This window comes from Choloepus didactylus, chromosome 1, assembly GCF_015220235.1.
Source record: "Choloepus didactylus isolate mChoDid1 chromosome 1, mChoDid1.pri, whole genome shotgun sequence".
NCBI classification, from domain to species: domain Eukaryota; kingdom Metazoa; phylum Chordata; class Mammalia; order Pilosa; family Megalonychidae; genus Choloepus; species Choloepus didactylus.
The window spans coordinates 206,992,124-207,008,777 of NC_051307.1; the positions used below are offsets into that span (position 1 = coordinate 206,992,124).

Below are 16,654 nucleotides of genomic sequence, written 5' to 3' on the forward strand. Positions count from 1 at the left end.
TGGTTCTTCAGCACCACAGGACAAAGTTCACTATCTCAGGCTGGCAGATGAGGCTGTCCCATCTGCCCTTCTGCGGACACGGTGCATGTGCCCAGAACAGACTGCTCGTGGCCTCCCCCGCAGCCCAAGAGTACCCATCAGCCAGCACCACATATCATCCACCTTTGCACCCCTGGTACCTGGCAGGATGCCTGGCACCCAGTAGGTGTTTGCTGGGCAGAAAGACAGACTATCAGAACTACAAACTGATCTCAGAGACCTCAAGGCCCAAAAACAACTCAGAGGGGTTGAGTGAGGGCCTGAACAGTGAGTGACACTCCTCGGTCAAGAACCAGACCAGTTCTCTGGACAGCCACCGGCTACCCTGCTGCACTGTGCCAAAGCCTCCTGCAGATCCCAAGGCTAGGGCCTGGGCGCTGCGCTGTGCAGGCCAGAACCAGCAAGTGGGTCAGCCCCAGCACACAGTAGGGGCTCAGCCAGCACTGGCTGTGAGACTCAATACAATCTCTCCCGAGTCAACAGCTCCATCCATACATGCCACATTCCTCCCTAGGTCTCAGTTTTCTTATCCTTAGACTGGAGCTTACCGGGCCTACAAGTTTAAGTGATTCTGAGTTGGTCACCTCAACCTTGCCGTCTATAAAAGGAGGGGCTTGAAACAAGTGAACTCCTGGCTCTGTGACTCCACTATTAGACCAACTGATTTTTTTTTTTTTGACCTTCCCCAAACCACTGTTCCTCACAGAATGGTCCTTGGACCACTCACCCCATCCTGAACCTGCGGAGCAGGAACCTCTGAGGGCGGACTCAAAATTTGCATTTTAAGCAGCGCTGAGTGATCCTGGGCAGAGAGAAAACTGAAAACGGCAGCTCCGAACCGACGGAGCTTCGGAGCCTCTAGTATTACAGGCAGACCTCATTTGGTGGAAATATACATTTATCAGAAAATCTGGGAGTGGGAGAGCGGTTATCTATTACTCTGATAAGGTATAACAACTTAGTTCCTGCGAAAAACTAGCTTCCCCGAAGAACTCAAAGAAGTTTCAGCTGCGCTCGTCCCACCTCTTTTGTTTCCGGGGTTCGGCCTTTGAAGTAAATCCCGCCCGGGTCCCTCCGACCACCAAACCTTCGGCCTCAAGGCCGCTGGGGCTCCGGGGCTGAGGCCCTCGGGCCGTGCGTGGCGGGAGTCAGGGCGCCGGCGGCAACCGCTGTGGTACGGGTCGGGCCCGGGGTCGGGACGCGTACCCCGCTACTCACCCTCGGCAGCTCGGCCGGAGTGCACGGAAAGTTGGCTGCTGTGGAGAAGGAGGGGCAGGAGGACTGGATAGGAGGCGGCCGCCCCGCTACACTTTAACTGGTGACGCCCGCCTACCGCGCGCCGTCCGCGGGCGGGAAGGGGGCCGCGAGCTGCGCGGCCTGGGTCGTCCCCCCGGGGCAGGGGCGGGGGCGCCGAGCTGGCCGGCCCCGGCGCGGGGCAGGGCGGGAAGCGCACGAGGGCCCGAGGCGTGGGTGCAGGGGGCGCACCTGGCTCGCGGCACGCACGTGTGCGCGGGACCCGCTAGGCGCCGCGGCTGTCCGCGCTGTGCCCGCGAAGGGCAGGCAGCAGTTCACCCCCGACCCAGCCCTCGGCGCCCGGACAAGTGAAGGTGCACTTCGACGTTCCGCATCCCGGGAGAGGGAGAGAGGGTGAGGGGGCGGCTCCCTCCCCGGGCGGTGGGGGGCGGAGCCCGGGGGGGGCGGCCCGGGGCGCGTGGATAAGAGCGCAGAGTGTGGCTTGCTGCGGCTCCGGGCGGGGGCCCCGTGATGTCGCTCGCGCTGCTGAGCCTGGCCGCGCTGTGCTGGGGCGCCGCGACTCCAGAGCCGGTAAGCTCCCTCCTTCGCCGGTTTCCCGCGTCTCTTTCCCGTGTTCCTGTTCCTCGAGCCCGGACCCTGTCCGCGCCGGATCCTCCAGCCTACGCTGCTTCGGAGCGTTCTTGGGGGGTGCCCTGGAAAAGGCAGGTCTGCACCCTCTGGGGCAGTCTCAACTGGTCTCAGACCTTCACATGCCCGCTGGCTCCAGTGGGAATTAGACCTGGGATCAGATGCTCTTGATTCTTTTTTACTCACCGAACCTCGGTGTCCTCATCTGTAAAAACAGGGGAAACACCTAAGTCACCAGGTTTCATGAGGAAAGACACAGCCTGAAACTCAGTGCCGGGAGCCTGGCACATAGAAGGTGCTCAATCTTGTTATTGTTTTGAGTCTTGGGGTCTGTTCACATACTGGGGTGCAAGAACCGCTGCTCTATTATCACCTGCATATTCTGCCGTGTTGTTTGATAAACCTCAGACTTGAGAGAATCTTCTGGATCACTAAAGACCAAAAAGCTCATCCTTAAAACAGCATTAAAAATCACAACCCTGCTGTGGTTGCATTGCATGTGGCATATAAATGTGCTGGTTACTTGTTGATGGTTATGGAAAGACAAATCGTATTCACTACACCTGAGGTCTTCAGCTACTTTCCTTGCCCTTTGAGTTCGGAGGCCCTTTTGGCCTTTTCCACCAGAGGAAGAACTTGTTCCCTTTGCTATAAGGCCAGAGTTTGAACTCTGTAAAGTTTAGAGCAGTTGCTTTTTTTCTTGCTAAAACTTGTCTTACCAGCCCTTTGACAATAACTAGGCTCCTAGTTTGTTGTCTCATTTGTTAAAAAAATGTTCTGATGCTATCCCTTGGAGTTAGGTGTTTGGCGACTTTGGTTTTCCACCCTTTCAAGTATTTAAAGGACCCGGCTTAGTCTGTGTTAGAGGCCTTGGACAAGGACACCAGACGAGGAGGCCTATATCACTATATTCATCGTCGCTTTTCCAGAAGGGAAGCAAGAAGATGTTCTCCAAAGCACTTAGAACCAAAGCACTGGCCCAGGCTCCCAGCTTCCGGAAAGAGGACACTGAGCCAATAAGGCTGCTGAAAAATCCATTTGGGCTTTACAGATGGCTTTCCATACTCCTGCCGCTCCAAAGACCATACCTGATAAGAGGTAGTAGGACCTGTGGGAGAGATGAGGTTATTTTTATAAGAATTTTCTAAAACATGCAAGTTCCTAGAATGATTCTATAGAGATAACCCAGGAAAATTAAGGTTTTTCTTAAACACTAGAAAAGCATGTAATTATTTTTTTAACAAAATGGCTGAGCCTCATCTCTGGTATGTTTTCAGTGTTGGTTGGGTCTGGGCTGTCGGGAGAGAGGGTTCTCTCATTGACTTTGGCAAATGAGCTGGGAAAACTAAGGCAGGTCATGCAACCTCTCCCAGCCTATCCCAACAAGGGAAACAAAATGGCCCCTCGTGTCCAGTCTGACTTTTAAATGTGATCAATCCTGTAAATATTTTCCTAATAATTTAAGTTTTGTTTTTTTTTTTAAGCTTGAAATAAAAGATTGTATAATTAACTCTTTGAAAAAAAAAGGGAGGGGGGTATTTGGAAATGTTGAGGCAGAGAAGGGTCAAATTCCAGAGCCAGCAGATTTATCACAATGAGTTTTGTCACTGGAACTTGCTCCTGCCTAAAAGTTAGACCTTTTAGAGTCAGTATCTTTTTCTGAAACCAAAGTACTAATTATTTTTTTCTTATGAAAAGAAATAAGCAGTTAACTCCAAAAAGTTTAGTACAGGCCTTTCCTGGACACTGAATATACACATTTTTTGGAAAGCTCTTTTTAAAAGATGCAATTCCATATGATTTTCTAAATAGCTAAGATGAGTCCTTTTGTATTAGAAGAGGGTTGTTTTAAAGAACCTGGGAAAGGCACCATGGACTGCATTTATAGCTTTCTTTTGTTCATCTTTGCATAGCCAGTTTTTAACCTGAGGAAACTCAGCTAATATTCCAGACTGTCCTGAAACCTACAGTTAAATATTAGAGTGTGAAGGGGCTTCATGATGGTCCAGAGATATCCCCTGCTTACAGCAAAGAAGGCCAAGGCCCAGAGAGGTGAGGACCCATCTCTGGCCTTTCACTGAGGTGGGTAGGCAGGCTTGAGCATCAGGTATACTAACAGCTAATCTGTGGTTCATCAAAGTTGGCCTACAAAGAGGCAACTTAGTTTACCCCAAACTGAAGTGACTTCCTGCTCATCTTTTCTTTGAAAGTTTGTTACTTGTTTATGCATTTAAGGAAAAAGATCGTGTCTTGTCTAATTTGGCAAAAGAAGGCTTGTGGTTTGTTGCCATTCAACATGACACTTGGTTTCTTTCTCCTTTGCAGACTACTCAGTGTGGCTCTGAAACCGGTAGGTGCATCAGGAAACAGGTATTTGGGAAAGGGCCTGAATCCAGGCAGTAGGTCATTGGCAGTCAGTCCCAAATGAGCTATTGCTTTGTTAACTGGTGCAGATGAAGCCTCCATCTGCCCAAGGCAGAACTCTGGGGAATAACCAGGTGATTCAGATGGGCTGGCCTTCTGACCAGTAAGGGGGCAAAGGCAGGGGAGAAATCGTCATGCAAGATGGAAGGCAAATCCTGCCACACTACAGAGGGAGATCAAGTACTGAGAGAGGGAGGTCACTTACAGTTGGGGACAGGATGCAAAGGTTTTATTGAAGACAGTGTCTTTGAAATGTGATATTTGAGGAATGAATGGGCTTCTGCCGAGGAAATGTAGATAAGGGAGGTTGAACTGGAATCAGCAAAGACTGGGTGGTGGGTAAATGGGCAGCATGTGGGCCAGTTGGCTGGAGTCCAGGAATGAGGCATGGGGAAGGCAGGACTGACTCTAATAAACATGCCAGATACGCTAAATACATACACACATCCATACTCACACAAACACGTTTAGAGTATTTCTCAGGTCAGCAGTCACCTTGGCTATAAACCATCTAGTACCAAGAAGTGGTTGATCTGCCTCAGCAGAGAGGACTGATGCATTGTGAATGGGGGACGGGGGTCACGTGGAGGGGATGGCATCAAGCTGGGCCTGGAAGGGGAGTGTCACGGGTGGTCTTGCCTTCTCCCAGGGCCATCTCCAGAGTGGATGGTCCAACACGCTCTGACCCCAGGAGACTTGCGGGACCTCCGAGTGCAACCTGTTAAAACCAACATTGCAACGGAGGACCATTCAATTTTGATGAACATAAGCTGGATACTCCGGGCAGATGGTAAGTTTGCATCAAAGGTAAGTCCTAAACTGTCTACTAAAGCAGAACATGTTCAGACTATATGACCCATTAATCCTACTCCTTGGCATATACCCAACAGAAATTATACCAAAAGCCACATGCTAGAATGTTCATAGTAGCACTGCCCATGATAGCCCCAAACTGGAAAGCACTCACATGCCCACCGACAGTAGAATGGAGTCACAAAGTGAAATCCTTTACAGCAATGAGAATGCACAATGTATAACTACACACAAAAGTGTGGATGGATCTCACAAACATAAGCCAGATTCAAAAAAGTTCATACACATATATCTACATATATACTTGCAGTCATGCATGCCACATGATCCCATTTACAAAATGCACAGGCAAAACTAATCTAAGCAATGTGACAGGTCAGGATAGTGATTACTCTTAGGAATTAGGGAGGGGCTAAAAGGAAGCCTGAGAGGGGCTCCTGGGGTTGGAATGCTCTGTTTCTTGACCTGGCTATGGTTACATGGGCATGAAAAGTTTTTGAGTGCTATGCTTATAAGGTGCATACTTTTTGGTCTGTATGTTAAAATTTATGGAAGAAAAAAAGGGCAAGGCCACAGATGATTCCTCCAAGGTTAGGAAAAGCAGTTGCTTAGATAGCAGATTACTGTTCCAGTTCCCATATGACATCATGAAAATCTTGGCATTTCCCCCAAACTATGCACATGACAACTTGTGATTCCTTTCAGTGAGTCAATCCTGTAATCCTAAAGCCCATGTTTATGGCTTTCACCTGCTAAAATTCAGGCACAGAGAGATGAGTCAGTTATAGTCACTACCAGGTAGGTTCTCTAAGGGGTGGGGGAGGCAGACATGGGCCCGGTGTCAGGGGAATCCCAGAAGGAAGCCGTGCTCCCTCTGAGGGGCATGGCAGCCAGCAGAGCAGGGGAGGGCCCTGATGAGACCATTTCAAATGAGATGATGCACCAGGCGTTTGGTCTGTTACCTGGCAGATTGAACTCTTGTTATTTGTTAGCTGTGATTATAAGCTATTGTGCATGAGTTAGCCATTGAAGGAGTAAAACTCTGAGAGTTGGGGAATGGAAAAAAGGGGTATTCCAGGGAGAAGGATCAGCATGGATAAAGGTACAGTCATAACTGGCATGGTTTGGTGATGACACTCTGGAAGGTCTTTGCAGTTTCCCCAAGGCAGGACTACTCTCAGAGACCTAGAATGGTTCAGAGCTAGAGTCACCTTTGCAGGGACCCTGTAAACTTCAGGCTCATCTGTGACAAGGAAAGAGCTTGGATTTTGGAATTTGTATCCATACTCTGCTAGTAATGAGCTTTTATGAGCTTAGGGAAGGCTCCCTGAAACTCCCAAGCCTCATTTTCACTATATACATACATAATTGGGGACAATCATAGCGTCTTCCTACCTCCTTCAGCTCAACCACACAAAGATAAATGGGCAAAGGACTTGAATAGACATTTCTCCAAAGAAAAAATACAAATGCGAAAAAAGCACATGAAAAGATGCTCAACTCCATTAGCCATTAGGGAAATGCAAATAAAAACCACAATGAGATACCACTTCACACCCAACTAGATTGGATACTATTTAAAAAAAAACAGAAAGTTACAAGTGTTGGGGAGGATGTAGAGAAATAGGAACACTCATTCATTGCTGGTGGGAATGTAAAGTGGTCCAGCCACCATGGAAGACAGTTTGGTGGTTCCTCAGAAAGCTAAAAATGACCTGGAAATCCAACTTCCCACTTCTAGAATTGAAAGTAGGACTCGAACAGATACTTGCATGTTGATGTTCATAGTGGTGTTTTCACAGTTGCCAAAAGTGTCAAGCAACAATGAATGGATAAAAACAAAATTTGGTATTACACACAGTGAAATATTATTCCGCTGTGAAAAGGAATGCAGTTCTGATACATGCAGCAACATTGATGAATCTTGAAGATATCACGTTGAGTGAAATAAGCCAGGCAAAAGGACAGATATTGTATGATCTCACTGATAATGTAATAATTGGAATAAGCAAACCCATAGAGTCAGAATCTAGAATATAGTTTACAGAGTTGGAGTCGGGGTAGGGATTAGGGATTTGAGGCTTAAAATAAACACTGTATTTAGGACAATGAAAAAATTTTGATAATGGATGGTAGTGATGGTAGGAAAACATTGTGAACATAATTAACAGCACTGAATTATGTATCTGAATGTGGTTACAAGGAAATTTTAGGTTGTATATGTGTTTCTAGAATGAAATTTAAAAAAAATCCATAGAACTGTGCAACACAGTGAACCCTTAGTTAAACCATGGGCTATAGTTAACAGTACAATTATAAAAATGTGCTTTCATCGGTTGTAACAGATGGTCCACACCAATGCAAGTGGTTAATAATGGGATGGTATATGGGAGTCCTGTATTTATGCAGGATTGTTCTTCAAACCCACATTTTCTCTAATGAATAAAATAATAATAATAATAGTGTATACCTTTTATGGCTGTTGTGCAATGAGTCATGTAAAGTGTCTCACGTCAAGTCTGCTCCATAGTGAGTGCTAAATAAACCACCTCTCTCTTGCCTGTCTCCACAGCCAGCATCCGCTTGTTGAAGGCCACCAAGATCTGTGTGACAGGCAAAAGCAACTTCCAGTCCTACAGCTGCGTGAGGTGCAATTATACAGATGCCTTCCAGAGTCAGACCAGACCCTCTGGTGGAAAAGTAAGCACTGTCAGGCACTTAGCTAGTTGTTGTTAAAAGCTAGGCCCTTTGGGGAACATGGCTGATGTCCTGCTAAAACAGGCTGGTGAGCAGCTGCAGTGCAGATGAAGCAGGATGTCTGGGTTCAAATCCCATTTTTGCCATTTCTCTGCTGTGTGCGTTAGGCAAGGTAGCATCTTTGGGACTCAGTTTCCCCATCAGCAAAGTACGAGGAGTTGGACTTAAATTATATAGTGGTTCTAAAATTTTACACTTCTCTGATTCTGTCCTAAGAACAGAGACATATGCCTAGAGACAGAACAAGTTTCAGCAGTAGCATAAGGAAAGAAATAATAAATGAAAGGGTGACAATGAAAGATACTTCTTCTGCATTGCACAGTATTTTGGAAATTCAGGTCTTCCTTGCTTTGCCTTTCAGTGGACATTCTCCTACATAGGCTTTCCTATAGAGCTAAACACCCTCTATCTCATCGGGGCCCATAACATCCCTACTGCAAATATGAATGAAGATGGCCCCTCCATGTCTGTGAATTTCACTTCCCCAGGTAAACTTCCTCACTCTTCTCTTATTCTCTGTCTCACTGGGACATGTGCTTGGGGTATGTGGTTAGGTACTAAGAGCCCAGGAACTTGGACAAGGCATTTGGCCTTGCTGAGTCTTGGTTTCCTCGTCTCTAATATGGACACAATAGAAACCACACCTCACTCACAGAGTAGAGATGAGGATTAAGTCAGGAAAGATAACAGGAAAAAAAGCCCGTTTTCCATTCCTGCCTGCCAAGCACTGTGCTCAGTACTTGACATGGACTGTCTCAGTTAAGCCTTCTTTAACTGAATTAAGGTTAGGCTAACCCATTTTATAGATGAAGAAATTGAGATGTTAAGTTAAATTGTCCTGGGTTATACACATGGTAAAGGTGAAGCTGGCATTCAAACTCAAGTCCTATATCAGTGCACTTTAGTTACTCTTTATGACATTGATGCAAAAAGTTTGTTCCAGGCTTGGCTTTTCTAGCAGGCTGTGTTTAACAGCCTGTGGCTGGTCTGTAAGGGTCTGTGGACTCCAGTAGGCTTGTCCCTTGAGTTGCCTGTGAGAGGCAGGGTGGTTCTGAGTTGAATGCTGGGTTTTTTAAACATGCTATCTGACACAACATCAGTTCTCTACTATCTCACCTGTAGTGTCACTCATGGGCTGCGGTGAGGATGAGACAGGATAATGTCTATAACAGCTCCGCATGGTGCCTGGCAGCAACAGGCCTCTCCGCACCCCAATCTGGGCTGGTCTCCTGCTCCGTACCCCAGTCCCTCTCTTCTCTCAGGCAAAGCGTCAAAGCCAAATGGGGCACTTTCCAATTCATTGTTATTCTTTGAGATTGTGGTCCAGTGTGTTCTTGGTGCCACACAATTTGCTAAACTGTAGTTTCCAGCTTTCTTCATGAGACCAAACTTCATTTTAATTAAAATAAACCTTTTATTTAGACATAATTTTGTATTTACAGAAAAGTTGCCAAGATAGTATAAAGAGTTCCCATATGACTGTCTTCCAGTCTCACCTGCTGTTAAGATCCTACATTATCCTGGTACATTTATCAAAACTAAGAACCTACATTGCTAGGTTACTATTAACTCATCTCCAGACTTTACTGGATTTCACCTGTTTTTCAATTAATGTCCTCTTTCTGTTCCAGGATCCATACCAGGGAAGCACAGTATAATTTGTCATTGTGTCTCCTTGGTCTCCTCTGGCCTGTGACAGTTTCTCAGTCTCGTCTTGTTTATCCTGACCTTGAGTACTGGCCAGGCATCCTGTCCAGTGTCCCCCAGTCTGGGTTTGTCTCTAGACTGGGGTTACGGGCACTTAGTAAGAATACAACCCGAGGGGAAGTGTCTGTCATTCATGTCCCATTAGGGGGCATGCGATGTCCACTCGACCTCACTGGTGTTAAGGTGGTGTCTGCCAGTTTCCTCTAGGCTAAAGATACTACGTTTCCCTTTCCCATGTCTAGTCTTTGGAAACAAGTCACTAAATCTACCCCACCATAGGGTGAGTGGGGGGAGCTTTAATCTCTGCCTCTTGGAGGGGGAATATCTTCACACATTCCCAAACCTATTTTTGAAAGATGGCTGGCTCTCTGCTCAGTGTCCTGAATCTTTCATTAGGGCTGATAAAGGTTGTATTTAAATTAGACTCCAGGTATACTTCCCAGGTAGATAACCTTCTGTTTAACAGTAAAATGTTGGTGTCCCATTTAAATTTGCTCTCTGACCTCGCATCTGGAATGTTTTTCCAGTTCATTACAGGTGTGGTAAGCATGTATGTGTGTGTGCACTTGTTGGCAAGGTATGGGGATGGGTCAGAGATCCCTTTTTCTGAAATGTAAAAACTTTCATTCAAATTTCCAGGCTGCCTAGACCACATAATGAAATACAAAAAAAAGTGCATCCAGGAAGGTAAGTAAATACAGCGTTTGCTTTTTGTTTCTAAAAAGAAAGTGATAACTTAAACCAGGACAGCTCTATCCAACTTTTTTATGAGGCCTAGACGAGGAGGTGTCCAAGTCACTCATACTGTGACAGCAGAAGCACCTGGACACCTGGCTCCAGTGCTTCTTTCCCTGAATTAGGCAGCCTGTCTGGGGAAGTTAAGACTTTTAGGAGGCTTATGTAGCAGAACAAAGGACACACAAAACCACACCAACCCCCTTGGTTAAACTAAATTTTTAGCCTAAACTGCACTTACATTCATGCTGGTTAAAGGCCCTTCTACCTGCTCAGACACCAGCACTGCTGACCCCTGGCCACAGGGACCCCCAAGAACCCTCTGTTTGGATTAGCAAACAACCAAGGTGGGAGCGTTAGCTGGAGTTAGTGACCTAACTGGGTCTCAAAGGGGTTCGCCCCTCATGTTAGACCATTAGGGCCCAACCTTTCAATTTTTAAGTCACTTGGGATAATCAGTCTTAAGTGTCCAATTTCCAAGGATTTATAAAAACTCCTGGGTAATATAGTCTTAGAATGCTAATGAATCAGTCCCAGTCTTTTAGGCAAATGCACCCCCACCCCACAAGGCATCCCTTTGTACCCTATCTGACAGAGCTGCACCCAGCATTCTCCTTGTTGGCAGACTTGGAGCACTGTGCTTCCTCTCTTGCCCCCTACGGAGAGAGGTCAGTAGGAGTGTGGAGGACGCTGGGGGCATGAGGAGGTCTTAGGGCCTTGTGTTGGTCCTAGACCTCAACTCCTGAAGACAGTTCTGAGCTAGAGACTGAAATGCCCTCCTAGGTGGGGAAATAATTCATGCTCTCATATATCATGTTCCTGGAAATTAACTTAGTCCTTATTTGCAAGTCACATGAATGAAACAACTGACTCTCAATGACAGAGTCAACCTGTGAGGGTATCCTCTAAACTGTGTGATATTTCCTTATATCTTCATGTCCAGAAAAGCTGGGAGAATGGTCTGATTACTAAAGCCATTGGAACCCAGAATGGTCTAGCAGCTGTAGTCCTGATGCTGAATTCACTTGCTTCATAATCTTAGACATGCCTAACCTCTGGTCCCTTCTCCCCAGCCTGGGAAAGAGAAAACATTGACACCAACCCTTAACTCAAAACGGATGTTGAGAATAGAAGTGAGTAGTAAAACATAATCTGTCCCTCCAACACTCTCCATCCAGGGTAGCTACTTTCAGCAAAGCAGTGACTTGGGGGAACCCCCAAACCTTCTTGGGCAGCAGGTACTTTTGAGATTCTAGGAGTAGTGATAAGTGTGCTGTGTAATAGTTCCAGCTCTTGGATGTGTGCCTGAGAACTCTTTGTTCTTATAAAGCCCTTTGGGGATTTAAATGAAGAAAATTAGCAACTTCATCCATGAGATTCTCTTGATTCATAGGAAGTCTGTGGGATCCAAACATCACAGCTTGTAAGAAGAATGAGAAGACTGTAGAACTGAATTTTACAACCAGTCCTCTTGGAAACAGATACATGGCTCTCATCCAAAACAACACCATTATTGGGTTTTCTGAAGTGTTGGAGGTACTTCTGCTTCTTGTTACATTAACCTCAATTACCCTTACCCTCGACCTCCAGCTTTCCTTACCCTGTTGGAGAAAAACATGGATTCCCTGAGCAGGCCCAGGGGAGTTCAGATTTTCCTCATCTACAGTTTTGAGAGAACACAGGACTAACTGTACACTGTTTATATGTGCTGGGCTATATTGATTCATTTGAAGGATAAAAATAAGTCCTTATAAGCATCCTTGGAAATGATACTGTGAATCTAAGACCAACCAAAAGTCAGTTTCAGAATATGAAATGAATCCTTAGTTACAATATCTAATGAATTAAGTCAGTTTGTGAAGAGTGCCTTCTTGGGCATTGGCAGTCTTTGATCTGCTCACTCATATGGCTCATAATTCTTGACTTTGTCTCACTTACCTGCACCAGAACAAAGTAAAACGAACTTCTGTGGTGATTCCAGTGACTGGGGAAAGTGAAGGTGCTGTGGTACAGGTAAAGTTTAATGAGGTTCTTGGGGAGGCAAGGGACATTAGAAGACTGCTCCATCATTTATTGCTTTTTTAAAAATTTTTTTGTGGTAATATATATTTGCCATCTAATTTCCCATTTTAAGCATTTACGTGTACAATTCAGTGGTATTAATTACATTTACAATCTTGTGCTACTGTCACCACCATCCATTACCAAAACTTTTTTACCACCCAAAACAGAAAGTCTGTACCCATGAAACCAAACTTAAGACATTTCAGTTGTAGTTCATGGGTTTGGATTTTAGGGCTTTGCTACAGAAATGTGACCAAGTTAAAAATGTCCTATTACAATGCTAGGACAGTGGTGGGGGTGGGATTGTTGAAACCATAAAAAAAGGGAAGAGACGTTTTGGTGGAAGTGGAAATAATGTTAGAATTTTCACTCAAAGTGAATTTTCTGAATTTCTCATTTTTCCTTAGTTGATTCCATATTTCCATACTTGTGGTAATGACTGCATCCGACGCAAAGGAACTGTTGTGCTTTGCCCACAAACAGGTGTTCCTGTCCCTCCGGATAACAGTAAGTGCCCAGTCATTTTCAAAAGATGGCCAAAGAGTCTCGGGACACGAAGGGCCCACCTGTCACCAACCCCATTCAGTCTGTGACAGGGCATTGTATATGTGGGGAATCTGAGGGAGAGTCCCTTCTGTGTGCTGAACTGGGGTACGGGGAGAGAGGTCACTGCTGTCCCAGAGAGCGTATAATTGGAGTAAGAACGAAGCCTTTATCTATAAAGTCACTCACAACCCTCTACGAAGCAGGATATAAACAAGTAAGGAAAAAAACAGAGCAAAATGGATGCTCAAAAAAAAAAAAAGTGCTATAAGGATCTGCCAAAAAGTCAGTGGCATAGAAAGCCTGGGTATATAAGGGAACATGCAGTTCACTGCATTTCCATTTGATTTTCTTATCAGCCTCAGTGGCCCAGGCCTAACTGTTACTGTGACTTGATGCGGCCCAGCCAACATTTGGATAACAAATTAAGAATACTGGCACCAAAAAACACGCCTCACTGGTGCCTGAGAGCACATGTTCTGGAAAATATCTCTGGACTTACAGGTGTTTCAGTTAGTTCTTTCACTGCAAACGGACAACTGAAGTGTTTCTAGAACTAATCCAAGGATGGAGTCAAAAGTGGGGAAGTGTTATTTTTAGAATCTGAAATAAACTGAAACCAACCCAGTGCCTAACAACCATGACTTGTGTGTGTGTACTTCTGTGAGCTATCCTGATCTCTCACATTTCTGAGGGGTGGCAATGTCAGTCCAACAAAACAGCCTTTAAATGCCAACTATGTATACAATGTATGTAAAAAATCACCATACCCTGAATAAATGCTAATTCATAAAAGAACAAAACTGAATGTAAACTCTGGTTACTACCCTGAAAATGCCTGTGTATAGGTGGAGTAAGAAGTCAAAGTGATTTTAGAGGACTGTTCTTAACCTCCTGAGTCCGTCATCTCTTCTGAGAATCTAAGGAATGAGCTGGAAACTACAGAAAAAAACACCTATCTCAGACCTCCTAGAGATCTACTGATCCTTGGTTTTAAAGGGAACTAAACTTCTACAAAGTTAAATATAGAGTGAAAATATAAGTTTTCAAGTAGGAGACAAATTTGTTTCTGTTTTGCTGAAAGCAAATGTTTTCCTCAGATAGAAGCATGTTCAGAGGCTGGCTGCCTGTCCTCCTCCTGGCTCTGCTGGTGGCTGCGTGGGTCCTGGCGGCTGGGATCTTCCTGTTGTGGAGGCACGGTAAGGGTTGGAATTCAATTCTTTAAAGAAAATTTAATGAGGAAACAACAAAATGAGTTGTGTTTTTTTTAAAACAGGAATTCCTCTAGAAGCAGTCACATTTTGGCATTTCCCAGAGTTAGGCAGCATTTACTTAATGCCTTAGAGTGCCCTAAAAAGACAGATGTGATAATGACTGAATCACAGCTGCCAAGTACACCAAGTTTGTGCAGAGATCAGGACCTCCAGATCTGCTGACTAGCACCTGTTTTATCTTACCATTGAGACATGTAACAAAGTACTGTAAGGAGCATTAAGATTGCTAATGACAAGTTGCATTTTACCTGCGATGGGTACTCTATGCCAGTTCCTACTTTTTAAAAATAGTTATTGCAAGGCATAAGAACATTAGTTTGGATTCAGATATGCTCTCAAGTCCTTGCCAACTCAAAAACATTGAACATTTGAATACAGGCATTATAGCACGTGTATAGATACACAGCTAATGGCAGGCCCATTAAAAACCTCTGCTTCTCTACTTTTCCATATGTGTAAAAGAAAATATGAATGCACCCTTTGAGTCATTTGTGACATTGTAGATAGAACATTAATCCAGTGTTCTAAGCTAAGAAAGCCATTACCTCGGGAATACTTATATTTAAAGAATGTTGTTTGACCTGTATTGCAGTAGTTTCATATATAGTTTCTGTTTAGAGCAGAATTCTAGAGCTAAGTTGCAGGGGTTGAAATGGGGCACTGGTTAACTTTATGGAACAATAAAGAAACTCTACCACCTGCAGGTAGAAGATGGTACAACAACCAAGTTGACCAAATTCAAAATGTGATGTGAAGTGCAGAGATCAAAGTTTTCCTATTTATATAGAGCTAAAAATGCTAAAGTTAGAAGAACCCACCTAAAATAAAGTATCTTAAACCTAAACAGTTTCTGTGAATTTATTTGAAAATTTATGGCTTCATTGAGAGAACTGATTTAGTACAAGGGAGTTAAAAAGCACATTTTAAAACACCTTAAAGGTTTAAGCATCAGTATTTCAAGGTGATGTGTTCAAAAGGAATATCGGGGATATTATCCTCCCTACTTGGCATAACAAGGTCCTTTGTGCTCAGCAAATGGTCTCTAGTGAGGGACCATTTACCAGCAGTGGTTTAGACTACAGAGCCTGATGTTTGCTCTTCACAAATAACACGTGCGTTTTCCCCCCACAGAAAGGATCAAGAAAACTTCCTTTTCTACTACCACACTACTGCCTCCCATTAAGGTTCTTGTGGTTTACCCCTCTGAAATATGTTTCCATCACACAGTTTGTTACTTCACTGAATTCCTTCAAAACCATTGCAGAAGCAAGGTCATCCTTGAAAAGTGGCAGAAAAAGAAAATAGCGGAGATGGGCCCAGTGCAGTGGCTTGCCACTCAGAAGAAAGCAGCAGAGAAAGTAATCTTCCTTCTGTCCAATCACGCCAGTGCCATGTGTAATGGGGCCTGTGGCAAGAACCAGGGCAGCCCCAGTGAGAACTCTCAAGACCTGTTCCCCCTTGCCTTTAACTTCTTCTGCAGCGATCTAAGAAGCCAAACTCATCTGCACAAATACATGGTGGTCTACTTTAGAAAGGCTGATACCAAAGATGACTACAGTGCTCTCAACGTCTGCCCCACGTACCACCTCATGACGGACGCCACTGCTTTCCGCAAAGAACTTCTCCACATCAAGCAACAAGTGTCAGTGGGTAAAATCTCACAAGACTGACACAACTACTGGTGCTGCTCATGGCCCACCGGTGAGAAGCAAGAGACCTTGACGCTTTCCTTCCCCACCAGTTCCCCCATTCCAGGGTGAAAAAAAGCATTTGTGATGATCCTCAAGTTTACTGTACAAGCTTCCTGTAGGGAGGACTGTGTATAGTTCTGCTCTAGCAATAAGAATATGGAAGATTCAAAGCAGACTACACTTGCCTTAGTCTCATAATTTAAAATTTCAGGCCAATAAAATTGTTGTTACAAATATTACTAACTAGTGTTAACTAAAGAATTGAAACTAAATTTATAATTATAAAACTAAATCAATTTTATACCTAAAAACTAAGAATAACTGTAACAGAAAACCACAACCATTCTGATAATGCAATGATAAAGCAGCTTCCAGCCAAATGTCGTCTTGAATAGTCCATGCACTGCATTACAGGTAGAATTGTGTAACTCTGGAAGGTTAAGTTTAATTAATAAATACAAAATTTTAGAAAACCTCACTAATTCACTCAATTGCTTACTACGTAAAAAACCCTGCATCACACGCAAAAATCTTTACTTTTAAGATAATAAAAGGAGGGACCAACAAGCTGAACCCGCCTTTATGCACCAGATGACCTAGTATATATGTAACCCTTGTATTATCTGTTAATTGTCTTGGATGTTCCCTTTCCAGACTAGATTTCATGGCCTACCTGACTGGTGACAGGTGACTTGAACATGGACACCAAAATGCATTACCTGCAGA

At 44.5% G+C, this 16,654-nt stretch overlaps 2 protein-coding genes across 5 annotated transcripts in view; one reads left to right on the forward strand and one right to left on the reverse strand.

Annotated features, from left to right (window-relative positions):
* Positions 1-1,630, reverse strand: part of CHDH (choline dehydrogenase) — a 77,039-nt gene extending 75,409 nt beyond the window's left edge. Inside the window, exon 1 of the mRNA XM_037798317.1 lies at positions 1,258-1,630. The gene's annotated coding sequence lies outside the window, so the exon portion shown is untranslated. The remainder of the gene's footprint in view (positions 1-1,257) is intronic.
* Positions 1,330-16,164, forward strand: IL17RB (interleukin 17 receptor B). 4 transcript variants are annotated; one of them, XM_037798364.1, is made up of 11 exons: positions 1,330-1,686; positions 4,246-4,270; positions 4,994-5,134; positions 7,730-7,857; positions 8,276-8,402; positions 10,261-10,308; positions 11,750-11,892; positions 12,304-12,369; positions 12,828-12,927; positions 14,064-14,162; positions 15,369-16,164. In XM_037798364.1, the coding sequence occupies exons 3-11, from the start codon at positions 5,011-5,013 to the stop codon at positions 15,905-15,907; spliced, it is 1,374 nt and encodes a 457-aa protein (XP_037654292.1). In that variant the 5' UTR covers positions 1,330-1,686; positions 4,246-4,270; positions 4,994-5,010; the 3' UTR covers positions 15,908-16,164. The 4 variants fall into 4 exon arrangements, with proteins under 4 accessions (XP_037654292.1, XP_037654287.1, XP_037654275.1 ...); XM_037798359.1 differs by having other exon boundaries at positions 1,330-1,646; XM_037798347.1 differs by lacking the exon at positions 1,330-1,686 and adding an exon at positions 1,769-1,863.
* The last annotated feature ends 490 nt before the right edge of the window (positions 16,165-16,654 follow it).